The sequence below is a fragment of the Mustela lutreola genome, chromosome 17, assembly GCF_030435805.1.
Source record: "Mustela lutreola isolate mMusLut2 chromosome 17, mMusLut2.pri, whole genome shotgun sequence".
Taxonomy (NCBI): domain Eukaryota; kingdom Metazoa; phylum Chordata; class Mammalia; order Carnivora; family Mustelidae; genus Mustela; species Mustela lutreola.
In genome coordinates, this window is record NC_081306.1 from 14,541,781 (window position 1) to 14,568,235 (window position 26,455).

General features: G+C 52.0%; 1 protein-coding gene across 1 annotated transcript in view; it reads left to right on the plus strand.

The window, feature by feature from the left end:
- LOC131820035 (uncharacterized) overlaps positions 1–26,455 on the plus strand; it is a 121,536-nt gene that overhangs the window by 16,651 nt on the left and 78,430 nt on the right. Inside the window, exons 9-23 of the mRNA XM_059155518.1 lie at positions 1,666–1,824; positions 2,353–2,477; positions 3,439–3,633; positions 6,861–7,016; positions 7,656–7,840; positions 8,784–8,966; positions 10,154–10,245; positions 11,535–11,698; positions 13,940–14,099; positions 14,243–14,322; positions 17,828–18,014; positions 18,879–19,034; positions 19,397–19,530; positions 20,633–20,791; positions 26,217–26,397. Of these exons, the coding sequence (XP_059011501.1) occupies positions 1,666–1,824; positions 2,353–2,477; positions 3,439–3,633; positions 6,861–7,016; positions 7,656–7,840; positions 8,784–8,966; positions 10,154–10,245; positions 11,535–11,698; positions 13,940–14,099; positions 14,243–14,322; positions 17,828–18,014; positions 18,879–19,034; positions 19,397–19,530; positions 20,633–20,791; positions 26,217–26,397 (2,316 nt within the window). The remainder of the gene's footprint in view (positions 1–1,665; positions 1,825–2,352; positions 2,478–3,438; positions 3,634–6,860; positions 7,017–7,655; positions 7,841–8,783; positions 8,967–10,153; positions 10,246–11,534; positions 11,699–13,939; positions 14,100–14,242; positions 14,323–17,827; positions 18,015–18,878; positions 19,035–19,396; positions 19,531–20,632; positions 20,792–26,216; positions 26,398–26,455) is intronic.

Below are 26,455 nucleotides of genomic sequence, written 5' to 3' on the forward strand. Positions count from 1 at the left end.
AACCTAAAAGTGAAACTTCAAAAAAGAAGTTCAGCTGATTTTCAACAAATCTTTCCCTGATGGACAGTGAGTTGAGTGCCTGGAGCCCAACAGCATGGGTTCAAATCCCAGCTCAGCCACTTCCTACCTGCGTGCCTTTGGACAAGTTATGAAGCCTTTCTGAGCCTCTGTTTCTGTATCTGTGAAGTAGGGATGATCACAGCCCCTTCCTCTTCGAGGGAGCATAAACTGAGTTAATACACAAAGACCTTTAGAATATTTTAAGGGCTGTGTGTGTGTGTGTGTGTGTGTGTGTGTGTGGCTGTTTAGAATTTCAAAGTGGACAGGAAAGTAGAAGTGGCAAACTAAAACCTACCTGCTTCTTCCCTGGGTCCTCTAGTCCCACTGCCTGAATGCATTCACGGTGACCAGTTCTTTTCCATATCCCAGCAGAACTGGGAGCACACAGACGAGCCTGTCCGTGGATCTCCCAAACACCAGCACCTCAGGATCATGTTTTAGAGGCTGTTGTGCCTTTGCTTTTTGCCTTTGGCATTTCTGGAGGCTCCTTCCATATCAGGACATGTGGACTCTTATCTCCTGTTGCATGATATCCTACTAGGATCTTACACTAGGCATTTCGGTCATTTCTGGGTTTTTGTCACAAGAAACAACCAGCAAACAACCTCTCCATGCATTCACCTTCCAGACCATATGCTAATCTAGCCGTTGGATAATTTTCCAGAGGGCATATGGCCAGTTACGGGGCGTACACTTTTAAAAGGCCGTGATACTGCTGAATTACCTTCTAAAGAAACGGTACCCCCCAAAAGGAAAAGAAACGGTACTGCTAGAAGATGCAACTGTTCATTGGCAGTTTCAGGGATGGGGTGAGATGTGTGTGGGATAGGAGGCCACCGGGCCAAGCCCTGTCATTTGGGGATCAGCCAAAGGGCTCAGCTTTGATAGAGGCCCTGGGGCACCAAGCCTATGTGTGCTGCCCAGTGGGAACAAAAGCCTGATTCCATTCTCTTCCTTGATGGATTGTTCTAGAAGCTCTTTCTTGGACCTTCTGAGAGCCTGAGACAACCAAGAGGATTCAGGGTTCCCAGTTAGACTCTAGTATCCCTAACTGGACTCTCCCATTGGTGCTGTCATTTGATTTTTACTCCTCCAGAGAGCCTGAGAGAGAGGACCCCCGTCACAAATTGCCAAGCCTGAAAGACATTCTGTTCTTTGGGCCCAGGCTTGCTCTTGACTCGTCTGCACCATCAGCCCTGGGAGATGGGTGGTTACTGCATTTCACAAATGAGGAAACTAAGCCTCAGAGAGGGAGTGTAACCAGCCCGAGGTCACACAGCTCCTGAGTCGTAGAACCGAGATTCAGACTTGGGTCTGACGGTCAAGCCAGAGCTTTCCCCACAATGCCTCCTTCTCCTTTTAGGAGAGGCATGTCCTAGGGCTGTGCGCAGGCTAGATTTCCATGTTCCATTAAGGGCCTGCTGTGTGCCAGTATTTCTGGAAAGAAAATGTGGATACCCAATGGATAACCTGGCATGTGGACATAGTAGGACTTGGGATCGGGGCTCAGGGGGCTCTTTTCTCTGGGCTGTGTCAGTTCCAGATTCATCCTTCCCCTCCTCCATCCTTTTCTTTCCTGGCCTGCTGGCTGTGACCCGACTCCAGTGGGCTCCTTTGTGTGGAGTCACCTGACACAGCTGTTGGAGACCGGCGACCCCCTGAAGCGAGCTCTCCAGGAGGCCCTCCCCGAGGACATCCTGAGCCAGGAGTTCCAGCCGGAGGCCTGGAAACACTCGTCCTATGCTGATGTCACCTTCCGCTCTGGTATGGCCATCCTGGGCAGGTGCGGTCCTGCTCTAGGGCCACAAAGCCCTGGGGACCCGGGAGCTCTAACCCTTTGAGGACACGTGGCTCAAGGATGTTCATTCCCTAGTGTCATCTGTTTCTGTGTAAATCGGCATTGATTCTGTGGCACGCCTGCGAGTTTGGAGAACTTTCTCCCCGGTGTTACAAGGAGATTAGCTCCACACTGGGGCTGTCACCTCCTTATCACAATGACACAGAGCGTCCAGAAGGAAACCCCATTCTAGCCCAGGCACCCAGACTACTTCAGCCGCTCTGGAGGTCTGGGAGCGGAGGGTGGGGTGCCCTGGCTGTGCCCTCTCTCTGCCTGTTAGCAGGGGTTGACCCTTCCGGCCTTTCCTGGGCTCTTGATGAGGCCTAAGGCTGAGACACGTGTCCTGCTGGAGAGGACACCCCGTCCTTCCCTTTCCCAGGCTCTTGCTCCTCAGTGGCCAGACCCTGCTCTGTGAGGGGCAGGAGTGGACTGACTCTCTCTCTCTCTCGTCCTAGTGTCTGGCAGCCTGGGAGCCAACGTGGAGAGGACCATCCTCTTTTCTCCAGCCTCCTTCCTCCCCCGCTCTGCCACGACCAACCTGACCATCCACGCTCTAGGTCATGCCTTCAGCCTCCTGGAGGTACGAGGGGGCCTGCTGTGGTCTCTTGGGGCCAGAAACCATCGCATCCCCCACTCTTTCCACGGATGACCTCTTCTCTGTATGGATCGACTGCTCTGTCTTGTGCCTGTTCTCCCGGTCAGCCGGCCGTGCACCCAGCCACCCCCACAGCTGTATGCCTGTCTACCTTTGTGCATCAGCCATCCACCCCGTCATCCCGTCATCACCATGCATTCATGTAGCTTCCTGTCTGTTTCCCTGTCAGGCTCTCACCCTGCATTCTCTAGTCTCACACACACACACACAAAACATGCACATATACACACAGAATTATGTACCCACACATTCATCTGTCTGTATATCCACCCCTATATACATCTGTGTATCTGTCCATCCATCTGTCCATCCATCCATCCATTCCATCTTTCCATCATTCCACCAAAAAAAAAAAAAAATGTTAAATTTATCCAGAAACACTCTCACAAAACACTCACAATTCTGTCTGACCAAATATGTCAGGACCCCGTGGCCCGGTCAAAGCCACACAAAATGACCCACCAACTGGGCCTTCAGCGTGCCTAGAGAAGGAGACGTGGGTCCCTGCTCTCAGGGAGCTCAGAATCTTGCAAGGGAGACACACAGAAGACAGCATGAGTGTGGAAGCAGTGATAGATTTGGTCTGGGGGTGGGGAATATGGGAAGGGAGTGATGTGGGAAATCAGGGAAGACTTCCCAGAGGTGGTGACATAGGAACCAGGGCCTAAAGGTAAGGATTTTTGCTGAGGGACATTTGCCCAACACTTGTGGAACTTGCTGGTTTGAAAAGGTGGTGCCCCTTGCGTTGGGCCCAGGTGGACCCTGGGGAGCCCAGAGTGCACTCCCCAAGCCTGCTACCCTCTCCCCCAACTTTGAGCCCCCAGGTCTGCAGCTTTGGATCAGCCAAACGAGCTGCTCCTGAGTGAGCCCTGGCTTTTCTTCCCAGCTTGGCCTCCGGCTGGAAAATGCAGAGAAAATCGTCCACAGGCTGTTTGGCAGCCAGTCCTTCTGGGGACAGGAAGAGGAGACAGAGCCTCAGCCAGAGAAATCCCCAGAGCCGGAACCAGAGCCCACACCATGGGGACCCCACCCTGACTGTCCAGGAGAAAGGTCCAGAAAGCTGAGAGACATACAGCAGAAGGTAAGGGGAGCAGGGAACCTGCACCCACCCAGCTCCCTCTCCTCACCAGGCTGAGGTTTTGGGCTGTGGACTCAGGCCTCCATCACCTCTGACTGGGACAGGCTCTGAGCCCTGGGGCAGGCTCATAGAGACAAGGAGCTGGTCCAGAGCTCAGTCGTCAGCTGTTGGCCTGCTTTATCTCGAAAACGTATTGATCAAAGTGTCACATACAATTAGGAAAGTGTCCAAGTCCTAAATGCATCTCCACCCACAGAACGCCTCCTTCTAATCAATGCCCGGCCCATTATCAGTCCGCCAGAGGCCCCCCTGCACCCCCTCCACCACTCTACCCGCCCCCAACAAGGATGATCACTAATCTGCCTCCTAACTGCGCCAATGAATTCTACTTTGTAAAAATCAGCTTTGCAGAGGTATCGTCTACGTTGAATAAGCGGTGGATGTTTCAAGTATACAGTTTGGTAATTTTGGACGCGTGGATGCACACGTACCAAGATGAACAACACCAACTTCCGTCTGATTCTAGAACATTCTCATCACCCCAAAGGAGACCCCATCATGTCCTCCCCCACCCCTGGCAACCACTAGCCTGCTTTGGGTCTGTGTGGACTGACCTGTTCTGGACACTTCCTATAGATAGAGTCAGACGGCACGTGACCTGTCGTGTCTGGCGTCTCTCACTGAGCATCCATCATGTTTCGAGACGCATCCGTGTAGCACAGATCGGTCCTCCATCCCTCTTGAAGCCTGAAGAACATTGCACGGTGTGGGTAGACCTCCTTGTGTTTACCTGCTCGCTCCTGATGGACATAGGGTTTGCAGGTGGTTTCCACCTTTTGGCAAGTGTGAATATTCTGTTCCTGTCATTGTGTGTGTGTGTGTGTGTGTGTGTGTGTGTGTGTCTGGCCTCTTTGGCTTAAATTTTGTGGGTGAGCTCCAGCTACGGGGCTGGGTATAGGCACGCTTTGCTCGTCCTCCCCGCTGTTCAGCGCTGCTGTGATGTGAACACACCAGGGTTTCTTTGTCCGTCTTACTTGTGGTGGGCTTTTGGATAACTTAGAGTTTCTGGGCTCATTGCAGATAGTCCTATGAATATTTTTTTAAAGATTTTATTTATTTATTTGACAGACAGAGATCACAAGTAGGCAGAAAGGCAGGCAGAGAGAAAGGGGGAAGCAGGCTCCCTGCTGAGCAGAGAGCCCGATGCGGGGCTCGATCCCAGGACCCCAGGATCATGACCCGAGCCAAAGGCAGAGGCTTAACCCACTGAGCCACCTGGGTGCCCCTCCTATGAATATTCTTGCACGTGTCTTTTTGCTGAAGGCATGTATATGTTTCGGTTGGGGATATGCCTAGGAATGGAGTTGGTGGGTCGTGGGGTCTTAAAATATCCATTCTGTGGGTGGGAATTCTATTTTGCGTGATGATTCTCCCACTGATGGGCATTGAGTTGTGGGCACCTTTTTACTCTTGTAAGAGGTCATTGCCATGTACATCTGAGGGGGATCAAGGACTGGCTGGGGCATTGGTTCACATGTTCACAGCTTTACCAGTCATCAGGTGTGAACCCCTGGGCCCAAGGGTGCAAAGATAGTCAGGACGCGGTCTGTGCCCTTAAAGCCTCTCGGACTGGAGCTGGGGCTGGCAGGCAACGAGAAGGAGGGTGGGGGGTGGAATGTGAAGACTTTTCCGTAGAATCTGCGTCCTTTTTGTCTGTTATTTTCCCACTCGGGATCGGGAGTCCTAATCCCAAGATCGGGTTAGCACAAGCACAGCGATAGTGGGAACAACGCTTGGCCTCAGTGTTGGAGGGGCGATAGGGAGTGGTGGGGGCTGTGGCAGGTGGGAAATGCTTGTGCCTCAGTTAAAAGCGGCGGCCGCCATCCCACTCTGGTTTCTTACCGCCCGTTGTTGTGGTGGGCAGGAGGCCAATAGTTCTCTGCTTGGAGTAGCCAGAGAGTCTGGATTTTTTTTTTTTTTTAAGATTTTGTTTATTTATTTGACAGACAGAGATCACAAGAAGTCAGAGAGGCAGGCAGAGAGAGAGGAGGAAGCAGGCTCCCTGCGGAGCAGAGAGCCCGATGCGGGGCTCGATCCCAGGACTCTGGGATCATGACCTGAGCCGAAGGCAGAGGCTTTAACCTACTGAGCCACCCAGGTGCCCCTGAGAGTCTGGATTTTTATAGGTAGTCTCCTAATTTTTAAACATTGGAAACAAACTCAAATTTCATTATTTTTTGGCTAAAGATTTTATTCATTTATTTGAGAGAGAGAGAGACAGCGAGAGAGGGAACATAAGCAGGGGGAGTGGGAGAGGGAGAAGCAGGTTTTCCTGCTGAGCAGAGAGCCTGATGTGGGGCTCAATCCCAGGACCCTGGGATCATGACCTGAGCCAAAGGCAGACGCTTAACATCTGAGCCACCCAGGTGCCCCGACAAATTCAAATTAAAAAAAAAAAAAAAAAATATATATATATATATATATATATATATATATATATATATATACACACACACACACACTCACTCACTCACTCACTCACTCACTATGAGGGACTCCTGGGCGGCTCAGTCAGTGGAGCTGTCTGCCTTCTGCTCGGGTCGATCTCGGGGTCCTGGGATTGAGCCCCATGTTGGGCTCCCCATTCAGCAGGGAGTCTCCTTCTCCCTCTGCCCCTCCCCGCTCTGCTCGTGCTCTGTCTCTCAAAAAAACATGCATGGTGAAAAATACGAAGAAAAACAAACGGTCGCAGATGGGAGAAGACAGGAGAGATAGGACAAGCCAACGCGCTGTGGTCGCCGGAACGGAGGGAGAGCCGGACTGGAAAAACGTGAAATTTGGGGTTTTGTTACTACTGCACGTCCGTGTTGGCTTTTTTACCTTCCTTGCACTCTGGCCATGAAAGATGGTGCCAGTAGAGACAGGGTGAGGGGTGTGGGGGAGCTCTCTGCACCATCTTCGTAACTTTTCTGCAAATGTAAGATGATTCCTAAACAAGAGGATGGTGAGAACACTCACAGCCACGCACACTGCCCAGGGCATTTCGGCAGCACCGTGCAGCCCAAAGAAAACCCATCTGGGGATTCTGCCTGAAGGCTATGAGTTTTGCAAGCCATATTCCAGACACCAAAAGCCCTTGGCCTTGCCCTTCTGCTCCCCCCCGGGCCCCCACCTGCGTCCAGGCAGCAGACCTGCTCCTAGTCACCCGTCCGGTCTGGGCTCTCCCTCAGGTGACCCGGAGGCGCGCAGAGCGGCGGGCGCTGCGGTGCCAGCTGAGCGTGAAGGTGTTCGGGCACGAGCTGAGCTTCGTGGACTGTGGGGCGATGGCGAGCCGTGTGAACCGTCCATCCTTGAACCTGGCCGAGCTGGCCGTCAAGCTCCTGAAGGTACCTCCGCCTGGGCTTGGCCCCTCCCAGCCCCGCTGACCCTGTCTTGTTTCCTTTGATGCTCCGGGCGGGGGTGGGGGTGGGGGGAGTACTAAAGTCCATTTCAGACCTAAGACCGCAGTATGTGGAGCCAGGCTGAAGCTCAAATCGCGGCTCCACCTCTTACCTCCTCGGGAGAGTTCACGGGTCCTGGCCTCGGTGTGTGCATCTGTGAAATAGGCATGATAGCGTAACAACCACGGTAGCCGCAAAAGCAGCAGCTTCATGGGGCTGTTGTGTTAAATGAGATAATGCAGTAAAAATGCACCAAAGCATTTAAAATGCATCTGGCGCTTACTGGGTGCTCTGCAGCCTGGGCATGGCTCACATTCCCCCTTACCTGACTCACCCTGGATCCCCGAGCTCTGACCCTTTCCTGCAGGAAACTGGGTTTGAACTGGGCTCTACCCGTTTCTACCCACGTGGGTTTGGCCAGGTGATTTCACCTGTCTGTGGGCTCCGTTTCCTCCTCCGGAAAGACGGCGTAATGATCTTGTCCCTCCCTCCGACACCGCTCAGGTGTGAGGATATTATTTGATCAGATAAGACTGTGTGCTCAGTGTGTGCACCAGGGGCTGTCATGATGTCCTCTGGCCGCAGGGGCAGGAGGTCCAGGTGACCCGGAGGCTGAACCTAGCGCTGCAGGAGCTCACCTTTCCCACCGTATCCGGCCTTCCCGCCCGGCTGACCCTCTGTGCCTCGGCCGCCGTCAGCCTCCGAGTCCGGGGGACTGCCAACTTCCAGCACCCTCTGGACTTCTCTGTGAACGGTTACGTCAAGCCCAGGTAGCTGGCTGGCTTCTGGGAGCTGGAGGAGGGAGGTGGGCGGGCGGGGGCCTCCCCCTACAGAGGGCCACAGAGAGCTGAGCCATTAGCGCCGGGCTGGAGGGGACCCCCGCCCTGCAAACCGTCCCTGGTACCATCACACCGTCAATCCCATGACTGAGTGTTTTTTGTGTCAAGAGACTGTGAGGAGATGCTGGGCAGCTGTGCCCACTTGACGGGTGAGAAGACTGAGGCTCAGTGAGGGGACGTCATGTGCCCAAGGATGAAGCAGGGGCCAGGCCACGGGACTCTGCTGTCCTGCCACGTGGCATGCTTCCCTCTGCTCCACTCTGCCTCCGAGAGGAGAAGAGGGAGGGGCAGAGGACCATCTGAGATGTATGGGCTGGGACTCCGGTGACCCCGCATCACCACCCACCAGGCGGGCAGTCTCTCCGTATTCCCAGTAATGGTTGAGAAAACAGGCCCTAGGCAGGCGCGCTGCTGGTCCAGGCCCCACAGCATGGGAGCATGGGCAGAGTTGGTTCAGGGCTTGGTCTGATTCTGGAGGGGTCTGGGGCCTGCTGGGCGACTGTCCACTCACAGGTGTCCCCCGTTCACCTGTCCCGTCTGTGGTTTCTGGGTCTGATGTAGGGAGCCTGGACATCCCCTGCTACCCGCTCTTTGGCACGAAGACCCCGGCTGGGGCTCAGACAGCCTCCTGGTCCAGGTCCTACTGCCCTGCGTCCCAGTGACAGGGCCTGAGCAGGTGGTTTCGCTGCTCCCAGCCTCCCAAGGGGGGTGTGGTGCCCAGAGAGCGTGGGGGTGGGGAGGTGCAGGGGGGGGTGGGAAGGGGGACAACGGGGCAGGGGCTGCCGAGAACAGCAGGGGCGGTGCGTAAGGGCACGCTGTGTGTGTGGCCACCCGGGGCCTGCAGGCTGCAGCCAGTGCCTGGCTCTCCCCGCAGTGCCCTGCTCTGGATCTCGGCGCAGATGGGTACAACAGGTGTCCTGGGGCGGGCCGGGCTGCAGTGGGTGACCAGCGTCCGTGGTGCTGCCAGCCTGGATGGGGGGATCCACGCAAGGAAGGGTCGGGACCTCAAGGTGCATCTGAACACCCCAGAGGAGGCCGTGGAGCTATTCAGCTTCAGGTGGGGCGTCCTGCACAGGCGGGAGGGAGCCCGTGCGCGGATGGGTGTGGCCTGAGGGCTTGGGGACGTGTGTCTGGGAGCACCCATGAGCATGTGTGTGTGATCGCCCATGTTTCTGTGGGTGTGAGACGGTGTGTGTGTGACCACATGTGTGTGAGCGTGTGTGTCGCACCCTTGTTGCACCAGCGTGTGTGCACATGAGGGTGGATTTCTGAGTCTGTGTGTGCACAGGTATGTGTCTGAGCATGTGTGTGAGTGCAGCGTGCCTGTCTGATTGTGGGTGTGCGAGCGTGTGCATGTGTCTGTGAGGGGGTGTTGGCGTGTCTGCGAGCATCCTGTGTGTCTGAGTGTGTCAGTATGGGGGGGTGTCTGTGACAGGGACTGTGGGGTGGCTGAGAGGAGGAGGGGGAGCCCCCATACTCGTCAGCTCTTTACAGGGGTCCCTCTTGGGACCAGCTTGTCCCCAGCTTCCCAGAGGGGTGAAAGTTGGAGAACGAGTTCTTTCAGATAAAAAAGGAGTGAGACCAGGCTCCCCACAGTCACACCTGCTTTGTCTATGTTGTCCCCCCTAGCCAGGGACACTATGTTCTCTGGCTGTCTTCCAGGCCCTTCTCCCAGCAGCAACCAGTGAGGTCCTTTAAAATGTCAAGTCCTGTCACTCCTCCCTCACCCCCCCGCCAACTTGTTTAAAACCCTATACTTGTTTCTAGGATAACCCAAGACTTCATGATTGTCCTTCCTCCTGGGGGGCCTGCCACATCTCACCTGTTTCCTTCCACTACCTCCTGCCCTTCACTTACTCCCTCCCCCTGCACCCTAATCCCCCCTTGAACCACCCTTCTTCTTACTCTCCCAAAGAGGCCACATTAATCCCACCACAGGACCTTTGCACCTGCTGTTCCCTCTATCCAGCTCCTTCTCATCCTTTGAGTCTCTGCTCACACGTTAACCTCTGCAGAGACCCGGCTAAAGGAGGCCTTTCCCTGTCCCCAAGACAGACCCCATCCATCCCCATTCAGGTTTGTCATGGCCCTTGTCACTGAGTGCTGTGGGTGAGTTCCCCCAAAGACCCAGGAATCCTGTTCATGACGTAATTCTCCCCATGTCAAGCTGTGGCAGCTCCAGGCCTATCTGTCCAGTGAATGAATGAAAATGACCATCTGGGACTTTCCTCTTTCCTCACCCAGCTCTAAGCTATATCTCGTCACTGGGGATGGCGTGCGGAGCCTCAGTAATGCCCACAGCCCTTTGGAGGCCCAGTCCTGTACTGACCAGAAAGGTAGGCGGCGGGGTCTTTGCCTTTGCCTCGGCAGACGTCTGGGTACCGCGGGGAGCAGTGTCGGCTCCAAATGCTGCAGTGGCTCTTCTGCCCTCAGAGTGTTTATATCCCTTAATTATTTGCTTCTGCTTCTAGAACTCCACCCCAGGCAAATACACCAAAGTCACTTAAAAACGCACACTACACAGAGATGATCGCTGCATCGTTATTGTCAAGGGCACGGTCATAGGTGAATGGCTCGTTATAGGAGCTTACAAGCTGCCAGCAGGTTGGCGCATTTTCAAAGGGTGGAAAAGTCATTGAAGAATAGTTCATACGTGAAACGTTTGTGAAGTTGATGTTGCGATGGCCAGAAAGAAAGCTTTATGGGCACATGGCCACGCCTATTGGTTTCCCTGTCGTCTTTAGCCACTGGGGTCAGTCACCAGCAGAGCTGAGCCATTGTGAGGGGACCCTGTGATCTGCAGAGCCTCAGGTTATCTACTGTCTGGCCGTGGACAGAAAAAAATTCTCCACTTTCAAGTTGAGGGAAAACACCTGAGCTATCCTGTAGCTTAAAAACCCCATCACGAAGGACATAGTTCGAGAACACTGGAAAATTCTTTGATAGCAACATCCGGTGAAAAGCAACAAAACTGATAAGAGATCAGAAAGGAAATACACCAAACACTAGTGGATCTTGAAAGTCATTTTTTTTTTTTTTTTAGTCAGGTCGGGGAGGGGCCGCTCTAAATGAATGGACACCTTTAGGCAGGGTGTTGTCATAAACGCTGACACAGACGGTCAGTCCCCACAGCTACACCATGAGGCAGGAACCGTTACTGGTCCCAGTGTACAGAGGAGTGACACTGAGGCACAGAGATGTTAAGTAACCTGCCCCAGGTCACACAGCTGGCAAGTGGAGAGGCTGGAATTTAGACCCAGGCGGTCTGACTCTGGAGCCTGCCTTCTACACTTGTACTCTCAAAGTCTCCCCCAGGGGTCCTCAAGAGGGGCGGTTTTGTCCCCCGAGGGGCCATTTGGCAGTGCCTGGAGACACTTGGGTTGTCCGAACTGTTGTTGGGGTTGCTCCTGACCAACACTGAGCGGAGCCCAGAGCGGCTGCTCACTACCCTACAGGACGGCTCCTGCTGCAGAGCCTTCCTTATCCAGCTCCGAATGTCAGCGGTGCCGAGGTTGTCAAAAAGACTGACAGAACCCTTGCCCTTGCTGGACAAGCAGCCGAGGCTCCCGCCTAGAATTCTCTGGCTCTCTGGTGACCAGAGCTGCCCGCTCTGCTTTCTCTACAGCATCCCAGACCTGGGGCTGGCAGCTGTGCACGGAAGTCACCTGGCCGGCAGCCGGGCAGCCCTACCTGCTGTCGGTGCCTGTGTTTGCGGCTGTGATGCTGACGAAGCAGGACCGGGGCCTCCAACAGTATCTGCTGGAAGCTACCTATACCTTCCATCCCCAGGTAGGCCCTGTGGAATGGCCCCTTCTTTCCCAGCCCTGCTGTGGGTCTCCCTAGGTCTTCCCCTCCGGAATCAGCCTCATAAGGACATGGGGCTCCTCTCTGGAGCTGTTGGGCTGGGTTGGTCCATTCGTGGTCTCCCTCCTGCCTCAGGACCCTTGCACGTGCTGATCCTCTGGCTCTGGCTCTGTGACTTGTTAACTCTGAATCAGTCTTCAGAGGTCAGCTGCTCAGGGAAGCCTGCCTGAATTATCCCCAACTGGTCATGTTCTTTTGTTACTTGCTCTAATAGGACCATGTTTTTCCCCTTTAGATCAATTTTATGTTTTGTTTTTTTGTGGTTTGTTTTGTTTGGGGGTTTTGTTGTGTTTTTGTTTGTTTGTTTTTATTGTTTTTATTTTATTGAGAGGGAGAGAGAGAAGGGGTGGGAGCAGAGGAAGAGAATCTTTTTTTTTTTTTTTAAAGATTTTATTTATTTATTTGACAGGCAGAGATCACAAGTAGGCAGAGAGGCAGGCAGAGAGAAAGGAGGAAGCAGGCTCCCTGCTGAGCCGAGAGCCCGATGTGGGGCTCGATCCCAGAACCCTGGGATCATGACCTGATCCGAAGGCAGAGGCTTTAACCCACTGAGCCACCCAGGCGGCCCTAGGAAGAGAATCTTAACCAGGCTTCCTGCCCAGCATGAAACCTGATACAGGGGTCAGTCTCACAACCATGAGAGCATGACCTGAGGTGAAATTAAGAGTCAGACGCTTAACCACCTGAGCCACCCAGGTGCCCGATCCCTCTTACGTTTGTTGCTCAAAGCTGCTTGACTAATACCAGTCTCCCCCCTTTCCCGTCCCAGGCACTCAGTTCCGAGGAAGAGCTTTAATGCCTGTGTTTCTCATTCCTGTGTCCTCAGCATCTGGCCTGGAATGGGCATTCATCACCCTCCTATGTGATCTCCCAGTTTCTGCTCGTCTCCTTGCCATCTCTTGTCTCCCAGAGAGGTGTTTCAAAATCCTAAAACAGTCTTGTCGCTTCTCTGCTCAGAGCTCTCCAGAGGCTCTTATCCCTCTAAGTGGGAGCTGGATACCTGGGCCTGCTGGGCTGTTCTCCCCGTCTCCTGATTCCTCACGAGGCGTATCACTCTCCACACACTGACCTCTTATTGTTATTATTTTTTTTTGATGCTAGGCACATTGTTGCCCCAGGACCTTTGCACTGGCTCTTCCCTCTCCCACACACCCACTTGGCGCTCTCGCTGTCTCTCTCTCTCTCGCTTCCTTCGCTTTCTGAAATGCCATTTCCTCAGAGGCAGCCTTCCCTGACCACCCTGGTTGACCCCTTACTCCCACAGAGTTTGTTAGCAGAGCACCCATCCCCTGCTGTTGTGCAATCTTCATTTGTGTCTGGTGGTCCTGTCTTTGCCCTCCCCTGAATGTAGGTGCCATGAGGGGGCATGTCTTTGTGGGTCTAATGCTCATTTGCACTCCCTGTGCCTATAACTAGCCTCGTACAGAGGAGTGACCCTTTGCTGGTGGTGTAAGAATGTTCATCAGTGTACGGTCTTAAAGGGGGCTTGTGTCTTAGGCTGTGTTTTCCTTAAGGTAGATCTGAGCTAAGGATTTGGGTAAAAGTGTTAGGTTAAGCAAAGTCTCCCGGGGGGCCCAGTATAAGAGAGTGGGGAAGTTAGGTCAGGGAAGGGAAGAACTGAGTGTGTGTGGGGGGGTGATGTCAGGTGAGCTGGCAGCCCCCACCTGGTCCCGGGGGAGCCCTGGAGCATGGGTTACGTCTCAGAGTGTGGTCCCCTTGAGGCTGAGGAGCTGGGGTATTTTTTACCTCTGGGAAAACATAAAGCAGGTTAATGTTCTGGAGGCCCATGTGCCGGGTGTTAACAGCAGTATGTGCAAAGGCTGAAACACAGGCAGGCAGCGCTGGATAAGGGATGGGAGAGGGTCTCTGCAGGGTGCCCGTGGTGCACGCCATACCTTGTGCCCCCCTCCGCCAGGCTATTTGCTGGACAAAATGAGACCCTATATGCGTGGTCCTGAGTTGTCCCGCACGGTTTTGTTCTTCTCCAGATACCGCCTGAGATTTCCAAACTCCCACTGTGTTTTTTTTTTTGTCTTGTGAGGGCCAAGGAGGAGCCAAAGAACTCACATTTTTTAATGGTGGGGCTGAGGGTCTTTTCCTGGGAAGAGGGAGAACCTTTAGAGCTAGATGAGGTTCTCAAGACTGAGAAGTCCTCTGCGCTTTCAGAAGGACAGCTGGCTCCCTCAGGAAGCTTCGGTTCACCTTTTCATGGGCACGCCCAAATCAGAGGTGCCAAGGGACGTCGGGGTGGACGTCAGGTACAGCTTGCCCCAGGGGAAGTTCCGTCTCAAGCTTCTGCATCCCAGGAAGAAAATGCAGCTGGATGGTAATGAGTGTCCCCTCCATGGGTCGGTCGGTCACTCGGTCCGCTGGGGCTCAGAGATAAGAAACCCGGCAGGAGGTTATCCCCTGGGGAACGCAGGGGCGGAGCTTAAACCTTGGTCCCCAAACTCTTGTTTTGTTCCCTAGGAAAGATCGAGACTCTGCAGAGCACTTGTGTGGGTCACCTGGAGCTGATACTGGATGACAGGGATGTCTACTACATTAAGGTTTGTTCCACACCCTCAGGCCTCCTGTGTGGGCACCTGCCACCTTCCAGGCCCCTTCGGCCTCAGTCCCACAGTCCCTACTTAATACTCAACATCACCTTTTGTGTGTTAGTGGGTTTTCCCCTTCCTCCTACCGTAACATGTGTGACCTCTTGGTGCTCAGAAACATATAAAGAAGAAAAACATGGGCTCGAAACTTACTACCTTTTAGGTCAAAAATTGATATACGAAAGTCATTGGAAGAGGGGAAGTTGAAACATGGCACTCCCCGAATTCTCGGAAGAAATGGCTGTGTATGTCCCAGGCCATCTCTGTAACAGCGTTGCCCAAATGGGGTGTCTGAAACACCAGAAATTTCTCTTGCACAGCTCTGGAGGCCAGAAGTCCCAAATTAAGGTGTTGGCAGGGCTGGTTCTTGGGACGTGGGGAGGGGACACTGTTGCACGCTTCCCTCCCATCTCCTGGTGGTCTCGGGCATTCCTTGGCCTCTAACATCTTCTCCCTGTGTCCTCCGTCTGGGTACAAATTACCTGTTTTCAGAAGGATATGAAAAGGTATAGAACCAAGTATCCCACTCAAATGATAGCACACATGGTTATTAAAGTAAATTAGGATTAACTTACTTCCCCAGCGGCACGAACCACTTCCCAAGAATGTTTTCATCCTTGTCGAAAGTTCTGTGGGTCAGGACGGGTGTAGAATTACAAACTCTCCCTGCCACACCTCCCCAGAGCCAACCACTGTTAGGTTTTCGCATTCGAGTCTTCTCAGAGAGACCTCTGTGGCGGAATTCCCAAGAGCAAAGGGCACTTGCATTTTTCCTCGTAGAAGCTACTTCTGAAGCTTCTACACCAGAGGTCCCTGGATGGGACTCAGCGGGGCCATTGAGGCCCCTGCCGTTGTGCATAAGTTTTGTGTCTGTCGGTTTGCCCCGCTGGGGAGAGGCTTGAGACATTCCGTCTGGTGTTCAACCTGGTCTGGATAAAAACCGCGGTTTTAGCCTCATTCCCACCAAACAGGATGACGTCTGGGCACCAGTGGCATTGGGTCTGGCCTGTCCACCTTGGTCTCTGGGGGCTTCTCAGGTCTGGAGTTGCAACTCTGGCTGGGGCTGGGATTTCATTGCACAAACAGACTCTCCACTCCCAGATCTGCTTCCTTCCCCCGGGGTGGGGAGAACACCAAGCATCAGGGGAGAGCGCCTTCCTCCTAAAGCCCCAGCTACCTGACTCCTGAGGCTACAGATCAATGCCAAACTCCCAGGAGCCCGCCAGCCTCCCTGGGTCATTTGCCAAATACACAAGTGCTAATTGCCTCCACTTCCCTGCAGACCTTCCGGCTGTCCCCCAGAGGGCTGTCTGCAGCCTGCAAACATTTGCTTGTAGAAAACCTCCAGTTTCAGCTGCTCCAGATGCAATGGTAACAGCCGGGGTCTGGAACTTTCCAAAGCCTGTTCTCAGGGAGTCCTGAGTTGTCTTGGGCTCGGAGGCCCTCAGTCCTCTCAGCAAGACCGTAGGAGATGAGGGCACCCAGGCAGAGGACTTGTCTGTGGGGCTTAAGAATGGCGTGGAGGAGCGCGTGGCTTTGAGTGCTTGCTCCCGCTGTGCAGGGATAGGACACCTCGAAGTCCCAGGCTGCCCCGGGAGCCCCAGTTTCCCTTCGACCCAGCTCCTTGTGGCTAGTGAACTCTTCACCTGCTAAAGATCCCGGTTTGGATGAAATAGTCCCCAATCGTCCTATTCACGGGCCGCACTTGGCTAACGCCAGGCAGCCTTTGCGATCACAACATAAAATTATCACCAAGACCCCCCTTGAAGAGAGAGAGAAGCAGGGCAGAGTGGAGAGCCTCCATCTGTTTTTGGGAAGAGCAAGAGGGAGCCTCTAAGTGTATGCCTCTGTGCACACATGTGCCTGAGCTCACCCACGCCTGCACGTGCGCATGCGCGCGCACACACACACACAGACACACACACACAGAGTTACCTAGGTCTTCCCTTCCCCTGGTGGGGAGAAAACCAAATGTCAGGGAGCGTGCCTTCCCCCCCGAGCCCCAATTTTCTCGAGAATGCACGAGAAGCTGGGCGCAGTGGCGGCCATGGACGGAGACGGGGAGATTAAAGGAAGGGATCAAACCCTGTATTTTTCAGTGTCTTCCTCCCCCCCCCCCCCCCAATAGCTATTTATCAAGTACCTACAATGTGCCAGGTACTGGGAAGATAGCTCAGTGAAGGAGACACACTTTTCTCCTCTTGGAGCTTACACTGTAATGGGAGAGCCAGTAAATGAGTGAAATAAGCGAATTGTACAGTGATATGTGCTATAGGAAAAGGGAATCTTTGAGCTGGGCACAGGGATCTGAAGTTATGAGAGAAGAGTCTGGGGCTTGGTTTCAGTTTTAAACAGGATGAGAAAGTAAGCCTGATGGAGAGGATAACCCTTAGCCGAGACATGAAGGATGTGCAGAAAAAAGGCACAGATTTCTCTGGGGGAAGGGTGTCTGGGTAAAGGGTGCAGCATGTGCAAAAGTCCTGAGGTGAGAATGTGCCTGGAGTGTTAATAGCATAGCACACTGGCTCATGTGTTTGGTGCAGAATAGGAGAGGGGACAGAGAGGTGGGGGGACAGATCACGTAAGGCCTCGCCACCAAGGAATCAGAAACGCAAATCATGACTGTCAAGAAACAAAGGCAGACATGGGATTTCGAGAGCGCTTAAAATAGCAGACAGTCTGGGAATGGTGAGTTCAGTTTTACACCTTTGGGGTGAGTGGGTCAGCAGGCAGTCAGCACAGAGGTCTGTGGGGTTGGTCTACACTTGGCAGTGACCATCAGGAATAATGGTTGTAGTTGCTTATGGGTTTTCCAGAAAGTCTCAGGCACGGTGATGTGTAGCATGTGTTTTGGGCTCTCTGTGTGTCCTGCCTGCCAGTGTCCTCCCACAAGCAGTCCCTTCAGCCAGGTTTGCACTGCTGACTTCAGAGAAAGTCTCACCCTTGTTGGTCTTTGCAAGGACTTTGACTTTGACCCTTAGGTAAATGGGAGTGTGTGATCCTACATGCCTCAAAGGGGTTGCTCTGGTGGAAAGGGTGAGGAACAGACATCAGGGCACAGGGCGGGAGTCAGGACAGCCAGGACGAGGATGCTGTGATGACACAGGGGCTGCTGGCCAGGGCTTGAGCTGGGGGAGTGGTGGAGGTGGCCCAAGTGGTCAGATCCCAGAATATTCTGCAGGGAGAGCTGGCCTAGAGCTGACTGCTGAGAGAGAGAGAGAGAGAGAGAAAGTCCTTAACATTTACATCTGAACTTACAACAGGGACTACCTACTTTGGAAAAGGGCAAGATGAAGAAACTGGAGAAGAACCAGCCAAGATGGCCATTTGGCTAAGCTCTGTCCTCTGTTCTGTCTTAGTTCTTACGGTCAAAGCCAGCCCTGCTGGCCAAGCACCACCCCCATCCCCGGCCCAGCCGCCCCCCACCCCCACCCAGGTGATGCTGGGGCCTTTGCAGGGCCGGAGCGACCTGTGGCCAGCAGCCGGTGGTGAGGCCCAGCGGTTTGAGGCCCAGCTGGAAGGGAAGCTGGTGACGGCAGGCAGCCCTGTGGTCCTCCTGGCGAACCTCAGCTGGCAGGCCGGCCGCAAGTTGGCCTTTTCCGCGTCACTGAGCAACCTGCTGAGCGACCAGGCCCACCTGTCAGGTAGGAAGCGGGACCCCCTCCTTCCACTCCCTCTCTTCAGCGGGCCAGGCTACAGGAGCTGGAAGGGTAGCCTGAGTAGCCCACGTGGGGTCCCCCCCCCAGAATTAACATCCCACCTCAGGGAAAATCTGGTCTGCGCATGTGCTCACAGCTTCCCGCCAGTCCCCCAACACTGACTGCCCTCCATGAGCCACAGAGCAGCAGCTTTTGGACCATTTTGATTCTGGCCTGTGTTACACCATGAATAAAATACACATTTTGCGTCGTGACCCAAGTTGCCTGGGGCACGGTTTAAACCTTGAACCCCTGGCCTGGCCTGGGCCTGGCCGGTCAGATCCCCGCCCTGACAGCTGAGCTGGGATGCGGCCCTCAGCTATGCTCTGCCTGGGATGTTCTGGGAGATTCTGAGGGAATGATGTCAGGGGCTGGGGTGCTGGCCGCCCAGTGGGGGCACTTCGGGAATTGTCCCGGTCCCTGCTCTCCCTGTGTGATCGGGCTGGATGTCCACGGAGCAGGAGCGAGGTTTACCAGATGGCCTAGAAGGCCCTGTCATTTCCCTTCTGTTCTATCCTTATTTTGTTCTACTTGAACATTTTGGCTGAACCCACCAAAGTGACTTTCGGGCCACCCACTGTTACCACCCAGTAATGCGGTGAGCTCTTGGACACCAGCATTCCTCGGCAGAGACGCGGGCATGGGTTCTGCTAGGACACCCCCCCCCCCCAACTTCTGGGTCCCCTGGACGGTTCCTATTTCCTTGGCTTCCCTGGAGCCGGGGTAGGGTGTCCGTCCTGGGGTGTGGGCTGTGGCCTCACCACACCTGCCCCTCACTGCCTGCCCCGCCCTCCCCAAACCTGCATGCAGTGCGGCTTGAGAAGAAGGCGGAGGACGGGCTGCAGGTGGTGGCCGTGGGCGGCGAGCTCTCTGTGCCCGGTGCGGTGGCACTGCACCTGGAGGGCCTGCTGCGGACACACCTCGGCCTCTGGACCAGCTCCCTGAGGATTAAGTACGGCCTCCTGGGTACGGCGCCCCGTGCTGGGCTGGGGGGAGGTGGGAGGTGGGAGAACCCACATTGTCTCCTGGGGATCCCGCTCTGAGGGCTCAGGTGCCACCTGGTCACCTGGTTTGGCCCTCACCACACCGTCCCGTAGCCCCTGAGCACCGGCCAATTTAAAAAGCAAAACAAAACAGTGTGTGTGTTTGGGGGCCAGAAGCCTGTCTTTTAAAACCTCTCCAGCCATAGGTTCCAATGGGCGACATGAAGTGGAGTGCATCAGTGCAGGGGTCGGGGGTGGCTGAGACTGGGCTGGGGGCTCCTCTCCCTGGAATGGGGGTGGAGGGCTGGTGGAGGATGGGCAGGTGTCTCTGGTCATCCTGCACAGGTCAGGCGAGGCAGCTGGCCCACGAGTGCCACACCAGCCAGAAGCTGTGGACACAGAGTGGCTCACAGGCGACCTATGAGCTGGAGCTGGATCACGAGCTCCACTGCACGCAGACCCCAGCCCTCAGCCACAAGGTGGGTGTCCTGGCTGGCCGGGGGTCTGGAGAGAACCCGCAGCTCGTCCTCACGGAGAGGGGTTTGCTCAAGGTCATGTATGGGAACGGGGCTAGAATTGGAGCTTTGCTCTCAGGCTCCCGTGCCTTGGTTCTGTTGGTCTTTATTGAACGCCTGCAGTGTGTGTAACATTCAGGGGAGAGCTATGCACACGGCAGCATTAGGTCTGTACCGTCCCATTGCTGGGCAGAGGGGCACAGAGAGAGACAGACCAGACCAAGAGAGCCGTAAGTGACATGGGTGATAGCGCAGAGACTGAGCGAGTGGGACAGTGGGGAAGGCTTCTTTGGGAAAAATAAATTTTAAGCAATGCAACAGTTCCATTCCTATGGAAGCATGCTGCAGGCAGAGGGCATGGCAAGTGCAAAGGTCCTGGGACAGGAAGGAGAAATGGAACGACAGGACCTAGCAGTTCACCAGAGTGGCTGGCAGGGTCAGCAAAAGGGAGAAGCAGGCAGCTGTGCCTTTGTTAATTTCCTTAGTTCACATTTGCCTCTCCTGCTGGATTCTAGCCCCTGTGAGTGCGGGGTCTTCTCGATTCTTTATGCTTGGGTATCTGACGTCCAGTGCTGGGCATCATACTAGGTACTCAGGAAATATGTGCTCAGTGAAGGGATAAATGAATGAACCTGTATTGCTTGACCTGTAGTTCAGAGATAGGAGAGGAAAGCCAAAAGCTGAGTGTAAAAGCCTTGTCCACTTAGAGTCTATCTGGGCAGCCAGAGGCTGCCATGGGAGAGTCCGGGGTAGAGGACCTGGGGTTGGAGCCATTTTCCCATGGCAGCTGGCTCTTTCAGACCCTTCATGGGGCATGCACCAAGGTGAGGCCCACCAGCCACTCGCCTCAGGCTCAGCATTTAAGGGTTACTGACAACACAGGAGGGTGCACCAGATTCGGGTGCCTCGTCTTGCCAAATAAAAATCAACGCAACGACCGTTCTCCTACAGAACTGTCTTCCCAGAGAAACAAGCCCACCTTCCCCAGGGTGGGCGGCTGTGAGGGGGCCCGGGGATGGACAGACAAGGCTTTCTTGGGGCTCTCCCTGGTGGGGTGTGTCCCCAGGTTCAGGTGCGGCATGAGGAGGGCGTGGGCTCCCTGCACTCCCAGCTGGAGGCGAGCTACGGGGTGCGTTGGAACGAGAGCGGCGGTAAGAGGCAGCTTCGCATCAGCCAGACCTTCCAGAACAACTCGGGTCCGGCCCTGAGCAATTACTTTGTGGAGGTGAGCCCAACTCCTGCGGAACTTGAACTTGCCCCCACCCACTCCCCGCTGGGAGTCTAACATCTGCAAGGCGGGGGTGGGGTGTTCAGCCGCAAGGATATTTGCCATCAGCTGCCTGCCAGGGGACTTGGGAAGCACGGATCTCCATCTGTAAGTGCATTTGGGAAATGGCTTCGCTTTCAGATTTCAGCCGAGGGTTCGCTGTTCCTGGTAAGTAACATACACATGAGTGCTTAGCCGCAAAACAGTCAATATGCTGCTGTAAGGCACGCACTTAGTGTTTTTCTTTTTAAATTGTTCCATATCTTTTTTTTTTTTTTTTAATTGCAGGAAAAGAGACACAACATAAAATTGACTGTTTCTGCCATCTTTAGGCATACGGTTCAGGGTCATTAGTTACATTCACCAGCATCCGTCCCCAGAACTTGTTCGTCTTGAACATGTGAGCCTCTGTCCCCCTGTCCCCGTTCAATCAGAACTGCTCACTCCCCACTCCCCCCAATGTTTGTTATTTTCTGTCATTTTAGAGGGTAGCTATGCTGATAGGGGTTCGGGGGTACCCCGTTGTGGTTTTGATACTGAGTGATGCTGAGATCTTTTCTGCACCCTTGTCAGCCATTGGTTCGTCGTCTTGGGAGAAATGTCTGTTTAAGTCCTTGGCCCGTTTTTGAATCAGATTGTTTGCTTTGTTGCTACTGAGTTGCGAGAGTTCTTGATACATACGGATATTAACTTCTAATCAGATACATAGTCTGCAAACACATTCTCCCATTTTAACCCATTGCCTTTTCCACCTGTCGACAGGGTCCTTTGATCCTCCCCAAATTTTACCTGTGCATTTGGTCTGATTGATTTCTTTTTACATTTGTGGCCTGGGTTTTGAGTGTCCTAGCTAAGAAATCCTTGCCACATCCAATGTTCTAGTTTTCCCCCTTTGCTTTCTTCTAAACGTCTTCTAGTTTCAGCTGTTAACATTTAGGTCTTTGATGCATTTTGAATTAATTTCTGTGTGTGGTGTAAGTTAAGTGTCCAGCTACATTCTCTTGCCTGGGGATAGCCCCTGGTCCCAGCCGCGTGTGCTGGACAGGCTGTGCTTGCCCCTGTGGAGTATGCGTGCCGTGTTTGTGGGAAAATCACTTGACAGATGTGTGAGTTAATTTTGGGGCACCCCGTTCTATCTCATGAGTCTGTATGTCCCCGCCGTACTGTTTTGATTACCATAGCTTTGTGAGACCTCCAACTTTCTGCTGCTTTTTCGAGATTGTTTGAGCTGTTTGGGGTCCCTTGAGATCCCATATGAATTTTAAGATGGATTTTTCTGTTTCTGCCATACACACGAAAATGCCATTCCAATTTTGATAGGGGTAGAGTTCAATCTATAGGTTGCTCTAGGGAGTACTGCCGTCTTACCAATATTTAGTCTGTCTGTCTGCGAACACAGGATGTCTTTTTCTGTATTTGTGTCTTCTCTAATTTCTTCCAGCAACATTTTGTCATTTCCAGCAGGCACCTGTTTGGCCTCCTTGCTTAATATTATTCCTAAGCATAAAATTGCTTTTAAATACCAATACTTTGGGGCACCTGGGTGGCTCTGTCTGCCTTCAACTCAGGTCGTGGTCCCGGCATCCTGGGATCAAGCCCCGCATCAGGCTCCCTGCTCAGCGGGGAGCCTGCTTCTCCCTCTGCCTGCCGCTCCCCCTGCTTGTACTCACTCTCTCTCACAAAAAAATAAAATCTTAAAGTAAGATAATAAAATCTTAAAAAAAATACCAATACCGTGTGATTAAATTCCCCTTGTGAGAAAAATGTCACACTTGAATCTAAAACTCCTATTTTTTTGGTCCATGACAAGCCATTCCCATACTCTGGCCAGTATTTTACTTTGACCCTTTAAAACACATTGCTGATCTGGATGGAAGGGGCATCTCGTTTGAATTTACATTTCCCCGATAATCAACAAGGCTGAGTGCCATCTTTCTATATATTTTTCCTACCTTTGCATTACCTTTCCAGGGACAGCTTTTTTTGTATTGGCATTGGAAGAAAATTAGAATTTTGACTTAATTGGTAGTTTTTTCTATAATCGCAGTATGTGTTATGTTACTATTCTAAATCATGAAATTTTCTTTTTTTAAAAAAAGACTTTATTTATTTATTGGACAGACAGAGATCACAAGTAGGCAGAGAGGCAGGCAGAGAGAGAAGGGGAAGCAGGCTCCCTGCTGAGCAGAGAGCCTGATGTGGGGGTCAATCCCAGGACCCTGGGATCATGACCTGAGCCACCCAGGCACCTAATCATGAAAATTTCTTATTCCTGGAAAGCATCTGGTCCCAAAGGTTTTAGGGACGAGATTAAAGACTGCTTGTTTCTGCAAGCCCTCTCAGGTGTGGCAGACACCACGCTAGCTTCTGGGGAGACACGTGTGAGATACTGTTTACCCTTAAGAAGGTGACAGGTAACAGAAGAGGGAAGGGCAGAGTGGGCAGTGATGAGGCATTTGTTAATGCCAGGCTATGTTTTCAGATACGTTGTTTGTATTATTTCATTTAACCCCTGAGAAGTAACTAACCACTATCCTCATTCTGCTGGGGATAAATTGTATAAACAGACTCGTCTGAGGTCTCACAGCGACTATGTGGCAAGACTTTGAATTGAAACTTCAGTAGGTCTCAGTGCCCACCTCAGGCTCTTAACCTCTCGGCTGGGCCAGATTGTGCCAGAATTAATTGACTAGAAAATAATTTACTCAGTGATTTGTCAAGACGAGAAAAGACTTCCCAGTTAATTCTATGAGGCCAGTATCATCCTGATGCCAAAACCAGACCAAGATACGAGAAAAGAAAAACTAAAGACCTCTTCTAAATAAAGATACAAAATCCTCAAGAAAACACTACCAAACTGAATTCAGCAATGTAGAAATGGAATTACACAATATGACCAGATGGGGTTTATCCCCCAAATTCAAGGTTGGTTTCACATTTGAAAATCAGTCAAGGTGTATTACGTCATATTCATGGACTGGTGGAGACCACATGATCGTCTGAACAGAAGCAGAAAAAGTATTTGGCAAAACCCCGTACCCTTTCTTGATAAAAACACCCCATAGAGTAGCAATGGAAGAGCACTGATAAAGACCAACTATGAAAAAACCATGGTCAATGTCCTACTTCATGGTGAAAGGCAAAATGCATTTTCTCTAAGATCAGGAAAAAGAACATCTGCTCTCCCCACCTCTATTCAACATTGTCCTGGAGGTTTTAGCTAGGGCAGTTAGGCGAGAAAAAGAAATACAATGCATCCAGATTGGAAAGGAAGAAGAACTATCTCTGCTTACAGATGACCTTATATGTGGAAGACCCTGATGAATCCGCAAAAAGATCTATTACAGCTGATAAACGAGTTCCTCCAAAGTTGTAGCAGACAAGATAAATACACAAAAGTCAGATGTCTCTCTCTACACTCGCAGTGAAAACTGTGAAAATGAAATTAAGAGAAAAATTACATTTGCAACAGTGTCAAGAAAGGATAAACACTTCAGCATAAGTGTAACAAAAGAATGTAACCTTAATACTCTGAAAACCACGAGACATTGTTGAATGAAATTAAGGCAAACTGAAATAAATGGGAAGGCATCCCAGGTTCTTGGATCGTAAAACAAATGTTAAGATGGCAGCATTTCCCAAATTCACCTAAGTTTCGCTAGTCCCTATCTGTCCCCATCAAAACGATGTGATTTTTTTTTTTGCTTACATTGACAAGCTGATCCTAAAATCCATACGGAATTGCAAGGAACACAGAGTAGCTCAAACCACCTTGAAAAAGTAGAACAGAGTTGCAGAACTCATTCTTTCCAATTCCAAAATTGACTACAAAGCTCTGATAATTAAGACAGTATGGTAGTGGTGTAAGGATAGACCTACAGACCAATGAAGTACAATTAGGACTCCTGAAAGAAACCCTTATATTTACAGTTAGTTGATTTTGGACAAGGCTGCCAAGACCATTAAAGAGTGGAAAGAACAATCTTTTCTCCAACGAGCGCAGGTACCACCGGATTTCCATGTGCGAAAGAATGAAGTTGGACCCTTACCTAATACCATATATAAAAACTAATGCAAACCAGATTGTAGAGACCTAAACTGAAGAACCATAAAACTCTTGGAAGAAAACTTAAAAGTGAACCTTTACAACCTCAGAGTAGGCAAGGGTTCCTGAGCCATGACACTAAAAGTGTATTAATCAACAACAAAAACGGATACACTGGGCTTCATCAAAAGTCAAAAAGTTTGTGCTTCCAAAGACTTCATCACAAAAGAGAAGTGACCCACAGAATGGAAGAAAACATCTACAAGTTAATGATGGGTAAGGGATTTCCCCCCCAAATATATAGACAACGCAACAAGAAAAAGGCTTTGGGAAAAAAAGACAAAAAGGATAGGTATCTCTTTACAGAGGGTAGACACACAGCCAATAAGCATATGAAAATATGCTCAACATGATTAGGGAAATCATAATCACAGGGAGATACTAGTACAAACCCACAAGCAAGGCTAAAAACGAAAAAGACAGGGGGTGTTGGTGAGAATATGGAGATGTGAGAACTCTCGTATACTGCTTAAGATCATAAAATGGCAGGACGATATGGAAAAACAGTTTGGTGTATCTTTAAAAATGTTAAGAACGGAGTTACCATATGACATAACCGTTCTAATCCTAGGTCCTCGAGAGAATTCAAAAGCCTATGTTCACACAAATCTGCATGGATTATTTATAGAGTGTTATTTGTAAGAGGCAAAAAGGAAGAACATTGCAAAGTCTTCTCAACAATGAATGGACAGGGGCACCTGGGTGTCTCAGTGGGTTAAGCCTCTGCCTTTGGCTCAGGTCATGATCCCAGGATCCTGGGATCGAGCCCTGCATCAGGCTCTCTGCTCAGCGGGGAGCCTGCTTCCCTCCCTCTCTGCCTGCCTCTCTGCCTGCTTGTGATCTCTGCCTCTCAAGTAAATAAAATCTTAAAAAAAAATAATGTATAAATAAAATACGATTTATCCATATATAGAATATTGTTCAGCAATAAAAAGGAATAAAGTGCTGATACACACTAGAATATATTCCCGTGTGAATCTTGAAATCATCATGGTAAGTGAAAGGAACCAGACATAAAAGGCCATGTGTTATGTGATGCCGATTCTATAAAATGTCCAGAATGGGCAAATCCGTAGAACCAGAAAGTAGATTCATGGTTTCCAGGGACAACGGGGAGCAACGGCGGATGGGTACAGGGCTTCTCTGGGAGCGGGCTGGGCAGCTCCTGATAACCGGGGAACTCAGCCCAACCCCTGGCTGTCGTGGTGAGCCAGTGGAATGTTCTAGGTTGGGAATAGACTGATCTGATGAGCATCTCAAGCCATGGCTCTTCTCCAGTTTGTGCTGCAGGTGCCAGACAGGCAGGTGAACTACCGAGTGCAGCTGTATCACTCAAGCCTTCGCCAGCCACACGTGGAGAGCAGCACACACCTGAAGGTGCAGCACAACGGGCGGCTGCCCCTCGTGGCAGGTTTGCAGTGGAAGGACACATCTCGCGCTACCCTGTGGAAGTGGGACGGTGAGTGTCATCTAGGGGAGACTCTTGGGCTAGCAGTTAAGATCTGTGGTCCCCAGGC